At 45.7% G+C, this 10,363-nt stretch overlaps 1 protein-coding gene across 1 annotated transcript in view; it reads right to left on the bottom strand.

Annotated features, from left to right (window-relative positions):
* The window catches only part of LOC137904238 (guanine nucleotide-binding protein G(olf) subunit alpha), a 32,916-nt gene extending 23,167 nt beyond the window's left edge, over positions 1-9,749 (bottom strand). Inside the window, exons 1-5 of the mRNA XM_068748389.1 lie at positions 9,611-9,749; positions 9,273-9,345; positions 8,694-8,748; positions 8,481-8,600; positions 3,555-3,652 (exon numbers count right to left, since the gene is read on the bottom strand). Coding sequence (XP_068604490.1) covers positions 3,555-3,652; positions 8,481-8,600; positions 8,694-8,748; positions 9,273-9,345; positions 9,611-9,749 — 485 coding nt within the window. The remainder of the gene's footprint in view (positions 1-3,554; positions 3,653-8,480; positions 8,601-8,693; positions 8,749-9,272; positions 9,346-9,610) is intronic.
* Between the last annotated feature and the right edge of the window lie 614 nt (positions 9,750-10,363).

A 10,363-nucleotide genomic window follows, 5' to 3' on the forward strand; every position in this document is an offset into this window, starting at 1 on the left:
ACGTGCAGACATATCTGTGCTCTAAAACATATAGATGTGAAATCAGAGGGCAGATCAATGGGTGAAAGGATTCCAAAGGAATCAATATTATGGACACGCTCCTTGATAATACAAGGGCTTGCCACTGGCCCATAGTTGCTTCCTGTGCATCTGTCCAATGGACTGTCCAGCAGGCGTGCTGGAAAACATATAGGAGCAAGGTCTGTGAAGGACAGCGCAGATATAATAACATGGGTATACAAACGGCTCTGTGGGTAGAGCGGGTCGTCCAGTGACCGATAGCTCAGTGGTTTGAATCTCGGCTCCGATTTTCCACATGTCAAAGTGTCTAAGACTGAACGCTAAATTGCTCCCGGGGGCCCGGCGGTGTGAGAATGTGTGCAGGAATGTGAGGCATTGTAAAGATTTGAGCACCATGAATGTGTAGAAAAGGACTGTTATATTTATATATATTACCATTTAAATGTGCATTCACATTGTTATATGTATTGCGTGTTTGACTATTAGCATGGAAGGTTGCTGCCTGCTACTCTGTTTCTCCCACAAACAGCCCCGCTGAGGTCAAGTCCCTTTAATTGAATAACTCGTATCATACTTCTGATCCTAAACATAACCTTTAGCAGCAACGCAGGTCTGTGGAAGCTCAGTACAAAAACATGCGAGAGAGCGGGTGTAAAAGACAAAATGAACGCCTCCTGGACTTACAGCAGGTTTGTGAGAGAGTCAGCTAGCGCTGGTGGAAATGGACAGCGTCAAACAAGCCTGAAAGACAAACGTGTCTTCTCTCAACTTCAGAGAGCAGCCAAAACAAAACAGCAGACATTCTGCAAACAAGACAGTTTTAAATATTGGCCAAAGTTATGATCGCTCCTCCATTTCACGACGTTGGCTACTGAAGCTGTCTGTCATAATAACAATAGGTGTGTGTTGGAACACACGAGAGGAGCCGGGGAAAGCTTGCCAGGTTAAATAAACCGTTAAAAATACAAAACGAAGACACGCAAGCACGAATGGCGCCGAGGCGAACCGAAGACATGCGGAAGAAGGCGGACTCCCTTTTCAAAGGAATAAACCGTCCCTTTGTCTCCCGACACGCAGCCAAAACAATATGTAAATGATACAGAACCGTGTTAAATTAACTTTGATTATGCTTTTCGTATCATTTACACTTTTATGTGTTTTCTGTTGTTTAGATACACGTAGTTGCATATTAATATAACTGTAGGCATGTAGAGGAACATTTATCTGTTGCCTAGGAATGGATTAATCTAATTACCATTATTTCTTGTGGGCAATATATTTTCGGTTTTCGAGCAGTACTACGGAACTAATTATATTCGAGAACCGAGGTTCCACTGTATATATGAGCGGGCCTGAACACACACAGCTCTGTTGTCATGAAACCCTCTATCAGCATAGAGATCTTAAACTCCAGATCAATACAATAAACAGACAACAGACACATAATCTGATGTTTCAAATCAATAAAGGGATTTCTAATGCTTATCTAGCGGAAAGAAATCACTGTATTTAAAGATTTCAGAGTAAAGTGAAAGTTGAAACTGTTAAAGCTGTTAAACAATCAGGGGCAATAACCAGAGGAGAGAGAGTATAGTGAGGACAGAGGAATGGAGAAAAAGGTGAACAAAAGTGACAAGGAGAAGGCTGGAACGAGGAAGGGACACGGGGACCGGCAAAGTCACATAAAGCAATATCATTTGAATTGAATAGAGCGTCTGCTCTGCATCGATTTTACTCTGGTAATGTTTACTCGTGTCAAAGGACAGTTGTTTGTTCAATCCTTCAACTGGTTGCAAGTGTCTGTTGCTTTTCTCTGACTCGCAATATAAAAAACGTCTTCCTGATTTCAACCACTGCATTTGCCGAGTCCGGAAAGAACATTTTATGGCAATATGTGGTATCACTGTGATAGTGAATTATTGACTAAAACAAACACGTTGTTTTTGCTTTTAACATATTGTGCAGTCACACTGCACACAGCCTGACTCAGAGCAGCAAAGACAAACACAGAGCTTCCCCTTACGGATACATGGAACTCTCCACCGTCACCCGACTGTCGCTCTCCTTTCTATAGAAGCTGCTTCCAGGCAGAACTACCAGGGAAGACTTACCCGAAAACCAAATTTATGCTCCAGAAATGGATTACATTGTGGAAAACAGCAAATTGACTGGCTGTGGCATTTTTACAACACCTCAACACTAAACCCATGAAATGTGGACAATAGGTTTGACAACAGAAAAACAACCACAGTCCCTGATTAAGTGAGCCTTTGACCGAGTCCCGAGCGATAGAGAGAGTCAACCTTTGGGACAGGAGGGTTGCTCTGTAACGTACTTGTCCTCATAATGCACGCCAATCCAGAGAACATTGCAATCAGTGACTCGCTTTGCATATCCGAAGCATTCCTTAAAGAGGCAGGAGAGGGACATGACCCATACACAGGCAGAAACCTACTGCATCCACCAGTACATTATTAGCATCACCAACACTGAAATGAAAACACTGCAGCTTTACTACATCAGCGCGATTCAAAATAAAAACAAAAACCATTTAATACAGGCCACATCAGGCGTTTCACTTTGCTGTAGCAAATAGTTCCACAAACTGACATCAGATGTATGTGGAGCCACACCCAGGATAAGCGTGTAAGCAATATTCACATACGACATGATATCAGTACACACAGAGCTCTAACCACACGCACACACGACACACAAAACAGGTGTGTGACAAAAGATTGCAGTCCGTCTTGTGCTTTTATTGCTGGAAGAACAACCGACTACATCTCATATACATATGAAAAAACTTCCCATACACACACACACACACACACACACACACACACAGGTGGTCCTCACTTCACAACGAGGTTACGTTCCGAAGACCTGGTCGCTAAACGATTTAGTCATTAAACGAAACCCCCGTTCACAATAAATTTCGGCCAAGTTATCGGTCGGCAAAATATTCTTATATTTGCATACGTACAGGCCATTTATACGGTACATAGGATATATGTGTATATATACATACACAGGCAGTCGTCCACTTACAACATATGCGGCTCGCGTTTTTTGTCTGTTTCCGAGGTTTTTTACGGCATACCGGAAAGAGAGCGAGAGAACGAGTGTGAGAGTTTCTCACCCATCCGATTTTTTCCGCAGCATAATAAATTTACTGTAATTTAACACGGGGCGACCGAGTCGGTATACGACAAAACCCTCGGAGCCAATTGTTGTCGTAAGACGACGACTACCAGTATATATAAAGTTTATTGATAGACAGTTTGTACGGTATTGTGTTGGGTATGCCAGGTGATTTCCCCATTGATCCCTGCGTGGACGCCGAGTGAGAGACGCCGAGGACCGGCGTCACCGCGCAGCACGCCGGTTCTACGTAGTTGGTGAACAGCCAAACTCGTGGCACCGCCGTTTCCTGAGCAACGCGGCGCACAAGAAGAACCTCTTCTCAAAGCTAACTCGTAACCGAGACCACATAAAACAAATACAAACTGTCTTTTAACGTATGAACTTACTATTGTGCACAGTCGATGAGCTGGTACTCGTTGGACCTCTCGAAGCACGCCTTGACTCCTTCGTCGTCCCACAGCTTTTTTGCATGATCAAAGAACTCCTGTGGATAAATTCGGCAAATATCAAGAAACAGACACGCAAACCGATACATAGAACTTTCAAAGATGGTGCTACCAGTGTATTCTGCATTGTTCCCGTTTAAGGGAAGGCTTATTTGCGGTCTTCATGGGTTCGTCATCTCTACACGTTGGGTATTGCACGTCCGAGGCGGGGCGGACGTTACGTAATCGCCAGCGTTTGTCTGTCTATCCAACCGTTAGCGCGATAACTCAAAGGGTTCTGGATGGCTCTTGATGAAGTTTTCCGGAAATGATGGGAATAATACCATAAACAGATGATGGTGATGATCCAGAAGAGATCCTGGATTCTGGATCACTCTGAAATGTTCGTTAACGTTGCAATCAATGACGCTTCAAAATATGTTCCTCAATATACCGGTTGAATACTGACCAATGTTTATGGTCATAATTACAGTCATGGAGGGTGGGGGCCTCTATCCGACCAGCGAATTTCATCTGGAAGCGTTAAAATATTTACGTTAACAATTTGTACTCGATACTCGCGATATGATCATTCCATATATGGAACGTGGACAAGCTTTTATTTTATTTTTAACCCTTTTTCCCCGCTCTTCTCAAGTCAAATTTCACTCCCCCCGCCCCCCTCCATCACCAAACACTGGTTCTCATGGTGGAGTCTGTCTGTACTCAATCTAAGATCAGCCTTAGTGCGTTTACATGGACACATTTAATGGGATTAGAAGCCTGATCGGAATAAAAATTCTTCACACACCCAATTCGGATTAGTCTGACCCGATCAAGCTCAATCCGATTAAGATTCTATTCTGATAGAGAGGGGTGGTTTATACCGATTGATAATCCGATCAGGGAGCATGAACACACTTATTCCCATGTATCGGTAGAAGCCGTCCTTACAGCGCATGTGTGTGACGTCAGCTACACGCGCTGCTGCTATTCCCGGAAGCTAGCTGAAGCAGAGCGAGCCAAAGACAGAACTGGTCAATATCTGAGACAAACACGTTACCGGAGATATTAAAGGAGGAACGCAACAGCACAAACAGGGGAAAGGAGCTAAATAACACTGAAGTGTCAAGCAGGAAAGGGCGGAGTCATGTTTTGTTTACATCGGAAGTCGCTACGGCTTCTTCTACTATTTACGGTATATTTGGTATAGATTACGCATGTCAAAATATAAGTGTGATGCATGAACACGCAAGTCCCAATCGGATCAATATTTTTAGGGTCCATGAACGCAGAGCATCCGATCACAATTTTACTCTGAACTCTGATTGGATTAAAGACATTTTGTCCATGTAAACGTAGCGATTGTTAATCAAGTTGTGTGTGTGATGCAATATTTCACTGGAATCATGTAGGTCAGGCTGACTGAAGAAAATGGCCTAAACAACGTTTTGCAGCAAATGGCATGAGAATTCATTTGGGTGAAGTTTTAAAGGGACCTTTGGCCCGAGAGAAAAACTTCCAGCAACAACCACGATCCCTGAATCCCTTTGTACATTGAGAGACAGACAACCAGCTGACTTATCAGTCAGCAATCATCAGCATGCTCATTATATTTGAAAAGACTGTTAGATAATCGTCACCCAGCCCAGAGAGACCTGACTTTCATGGGCCAGCTCAGTTAAAGAGAACAGACAGATTTAGCTTTAACGAAAGGAAGGACTAGCGCAGAAGAGAGGGAGCAGCGGTTTGAGACGCTTCGGCTTTCATAACGTGGATCTAAGAATGGATGCCTGGCATCACAAAACTAGAGCATTCAAACAGAGGAAAAGCTTCTGAGACTGATCGGCTCAGCAACAGGTGGAGTTGAACGCTTACACAAGGTTCACGTCCCACAACTGAGTAATAAATACCGTACCCAGAGGGAAAGGTGCAGAACAAGAACACGCTATAGTGGAGCCTGAAGTTTATCTGTTTGTTGTTGCAGGTTAATAATAAGCATCAGACAGACATCTGCAGTCGAAGACTATTCTGAGTTTTCCCCATTTCAGAAGGTACCCACAATGCTATTCACATGCGTAGATGCCTTGTTTCGTATGGCCAACTGTTACAGCAAGGTAACGTAGAAAGATTTGAGAAAAAGCTAGAGCATGACTAAAACCGAACCTCCCTGCTCGACAAGGGGAAAGCCTCGCCTTGCAAAAGCGTCAAAGACAAAATACAGACCGAAAGTCAACCCTCCACACGCATCTACTCAGTTATTGATTGATTGATTGAATTCGCCTTTTGGAAGTTTAATGAACTTGCTATCTAAGTGTTGTTATTTAGTAACAACTGCATCTATTATTTCCTCACATCTTGCCATTGTCGCTTTCTGTGGTTTGACTGAGCCACTCTTATGGCCTCCGACGGGGGGGGGGGTCACGTCATCACTGCCGTTGGTCTGTCTGTCTCTCTGTTAGCAAGATAACTCAATAAGTTACGGACGGATCTTGATGACATTTTCAGGGAATGTTGGGAATGTTACCAGGAAAAGATGATCCAGAAGAGATCCTGGTTTCTGGATCACTTTGACATTCTCTTTAACATTACAGAGCTTCAAATTTTGTTCCTCAGTATCTCGGTTGATTATTGACCGATGTTTATGGAATTTCACACAGTCGTGTAGGGTGGGTGGGGGGGGGGGGGGTCTCTATCCTACCACCCAATTTCAGGTCAGGAAGAAAATTTCAATTTTAACATTGAAAACCCCATTTATGGATTCAAAAATAATCCCCCCACGCAACACAACGTCCCAGCAGCACGGATTACTGCTGCTTTGTTGACACTCACACCGTGGGCCCCTCCTCAGGAAATTAACACCCAAATCCTTTTAATGGATATCCTTGAAATAAAGTTGCTGAGAGGGATTCTGGGGAACATCCTGCATGATGGTGGCAGCGAGAAGAGAGAACAACAACGCAACTTTAAGGCAAAAGAGGTGAAGTGATAGAATGGAGAGAAAAGAAGGAAGTGGAGAACCTGCCACAGGAACTAAATACTAGCTAGATTTAAAAGCCTGCTTGGTGTAGACACAAGTAGTAGTATGTGTAAGAAACACAATTAGGAACCTTATTCCAATTAATCTAGTTCTGATGCCAACTTGAGAAAAGCAAGTGAGAGAAAGATATCAGAAGTACCCGGAGCGCCTATCAATTAAACAGCAATAAATGTTCACCCTTCTGAAGGGCCAAACGGACTCTACAGATCAGAGCTCAAAGAAACTCAACATCATCCCCTCCATTACGGAAGTTAGACTTTCATTGCCGTTTCATTCATTCATCGTCTTGACGACGGGACGATCATCATCCTCTCGCCTTCAGCCGCTTCGCCTATCCCGGCCGACTACCGGTGAGAGGCGGGATACAGCCTGGACAAGTCGCCAGTTCACCGCAGGGTGGCACAAAAAGACCGCAAGCACTCATACCCACGGACAATTTGTAGCGACCAATCCACTGACGCATCATGACTTTTGGTGATGGGAGGAAGCCAGAGAACCCGGAGAGAAGCCGGAGAGAACCCAAACAGACAGAGACAGAAAGGTCCCAGGTGGAATTGAACCCAGAACCTTCTTTCTGTGACGCTACCCACTGGACCACGGTGCTGCCCTTCATTTTCGTACGTTACTTAAATATTAAAACATCTCAAAAGTCAATGGACTTCAAGAAAGTCTCGTCCTGGCCCTTGGAATTGATGAGAGGTGTTTAGATGGAGATGGGTCCAGAGCGGTGTGTAGATCCAGAACATTTCGTGCAGCTTCAGCAGAGGTATACGCTCTCTAAGTGCCCCCCCAATATAAAACAGATATGCAACTCATCTGCACATTACAGAAGCCAGAATTAAAGTAGTTACAGATTTTTTGTCTTTTAATCTGTCAATGTTTTCAGCTGTAATGACAATAAACTAAAAGTTTGAACCTCAGCCACAACGTGACGGGTCAGGGATCGTTGTCAGCCCCAACACAACCGACAGCAAAAGGGCCGAAAACATATGATCGAAAGAAAAAAAAGGTTCGAATTCGAAATCACAAGAGCACATTTACAGCTCTGTAACGAGTCGTTCCTGTTCCAGGAGCCATGACAACACGAACAAAACCAACACACCTTCTAAAAGTGACCTACAACCTTATCTACATTCCAACAGATCACACACTGATAGGGACCCCTCTGGTTTCATCTGCCAAAGCATAACGATACGACACGTATCCTTATCAGGGGACTAAAATCTTCACCGAGCCGTTGAATCAACTAACAGCGGAATTCAGGTTTCAGGTAAGTGAGTGATTTCATTCATAAATTCATTTTCGCTGAGGGAAAATTAAAGCTATTTGTTTTTCTTTGTTAAAAATATCAAACATCGTCATAAAAAAAAAAAGAGTCAATTGGAAAGAAAGGAAACATTAGTTGCCCTGCAATGAGCTGGCGTCTCATCGTTTGTTCGTTCGATCGTTCATGCTGTTAGCTAGGTCAGCGTGAGCTAACCAGCTAGCAAGGTGCGCACGATGGCCGAGCCATTTGACAGTCTTCCCGACGAGGAGGAACTTAGCCTTGAATAGCGACACCTAAGCCTGACTTAGTGCTGAAAGTAGCAGGTCACTCCAGCTCCCCTGCTACGAAGAGACGGCGACCTGCTACGACCGGATCACAAACCAGCTTCTTGAAAAGGAAAGGATGTATAAATAAATTGACAGATTTTACGATGTAGGCCGACAATGAGCTTCCCCTCTTTGAAAGTCAGGGAGCCGCCACTGCTCACAACACACACCATCAAACCCCCACGCAAACATCAAGACAGACCAGAATAAGAAACGAGCCAACGCCGAGTCTCTCACCATTACACAAGCCTCACCTGTGAATAGTCAAAGTCAGAGAGCGGCGCTATGCTTTTGATGTATTCGATCCTGAATTGGTCCTCTGGATTGGCTAGCGGGACGGGGGGTATTAAAGTGGTCATCGCAGACACGATAGTCTGTAAAACAGGAAGCCACAAGCATCAATGAGCGCGAGGTCAGGTGCAGTGATCAGGCAGACCGGCTTCCGCGAAGCATCAGGCGGCACTCACCACTATGGCATCCTTCACGTTTTTCCGAATGTCTTGGATTTTCTGTTTCTTTTCTCTGCATGGGGACAAAATATGTGGGTGGAACAGTTATTATAAAAAAAAACACACAAACGAATCAACCACTGCAGAGACCATCAAAAGAGACCATCAAAGCAGCGAGCTGGGCAGGAGTGACTGATGGGACTACAAACACGCAGCAGGGTGGAGCTGCGGGTACAGGTACAGGTGCAGGTACAAGTACAGGTGCAGGTACAGGTACAGGTGCAAGTACAGGTGCAGGTGCAAGTACAGGTGCAGGTACAAGTACAGGTGCAAGTACAGGTGCAGGTACAGGTGCAGGTACAGGTACAGGTACAGGTGCAGGTACAAGTACAGCCCTCTGACGTGCCCGGGCCGGTTTAAAAGAGATCAATGCAAGGCAAGAAGCGAGGCCTTGCTGCAAAACAAATGATCAATAAGGCCCATCAACCTTTCACCCTCACCCTCTCACATGGATTATCTGGCCTCTGCGTGACATGCATGATAAGGGGGGGGGGGGAACGGGGGGGGGGAACGGGGGGGGGGGGGGGGGGCACTCACTCCGCGTTGAAGCCGTTCACGTGCAGGATCCGCATCTGCTTCACGATGGTGCTTTTTCCGGACTCTCCCGCACCTTCGACCAGAGACACGAAAACACAAACGTCAACAACAACAACAACAAATCAACACGAATACGGAACCGGAGCTGGCGAGAACATTCTGGAGATCTGTCCGGTGTAGTGGAAGGTTGTGGGGCTTCGCTTCCCCCCCCATGACCGATTACAGGCAGCGCTGTCACCCCGAGCTTCGTGCTCGGCTTAGCTAGCACTTCAAGCTAGCCCTTAGCCAGTAGCCGGAGCTTTCCCAGTACCCAGCCCGACCCAGCACCCGCAGCTTACCCAGCAGCAGCAGCCTGTGCGTGGCTTTATACGCTTGTCTTTCCTTTTGCAGCTGCTTTTCTATCTTTTTATTCGCCTCTCGTTGCGCCTTTTCGTCGATACGCTGGTCTTCAGTCTTGCTGTTGCCCAAACAACCCATCTTCCGTCGCCCCGACCCTTCCTTGTGGAATCGTAGAAAATGTAAAATGACTGTGATGATATTGTTTTTACGAAATGAGAGAATGAGTCTCATGTAAAATATATATATATATATATATATAAAAAAAGGGGAAATATCTGCGAGGCTTCTCCGTCGGAGGAAAGGGATACGTTCCACGTCTGAATTCCGCTTTAGCCGCAATCGACCATCATCCAACCCGCTCGTTCAAATAAACCCACGAAGATTCGGTTAAAGAAAAAGAAAGAGAAGAGAACTATATATAAATAAGAAGAGAAAGAGGGGTTTCGGTTTCCTGTCGCGTCTTCAGCCCCGCTCTTCTCTCGGTGTCTGAATTTCCGTCTCTTTAACTCAGCACTGCCTCTCGCTGTGGCACCAGGAAGTAGCCGTGGCCCGTGGAGGTGGGGAAAAGCCGCGGCTCCGCCGCACTGGGGGAGCGGGTTGCAGCTCGCTGTCCCGGGCCGGGGGCACGGGCGCCTTCCTCTTCCTTTGGGGCTCCTCTTCTGACCCAAACGGGCAACCCAGGCAGCGAGGGGGCCCTGACCCAAACTGGCAGCCCATTTTAAGCGGACTTCACCTGCACCGCCGGTCTCAGG

Source organism: Brachionichthys hirsutus, chromosome 15 (genome assembly GCF_040956055.1).
Source record: "Brachionichthys hirsutus isolate HB-005 chromosome 15, CSIRO-AGI_Bhir_v1, whole genome shotgun sequence".
Classification (NCBI taxonomy): Eukaryota; Metazoa; Chordata; class Actinopteri; order Lophiiformes; family Brachionichthyidae; genus Brachionichthys; species Brachionichthys hirsutus.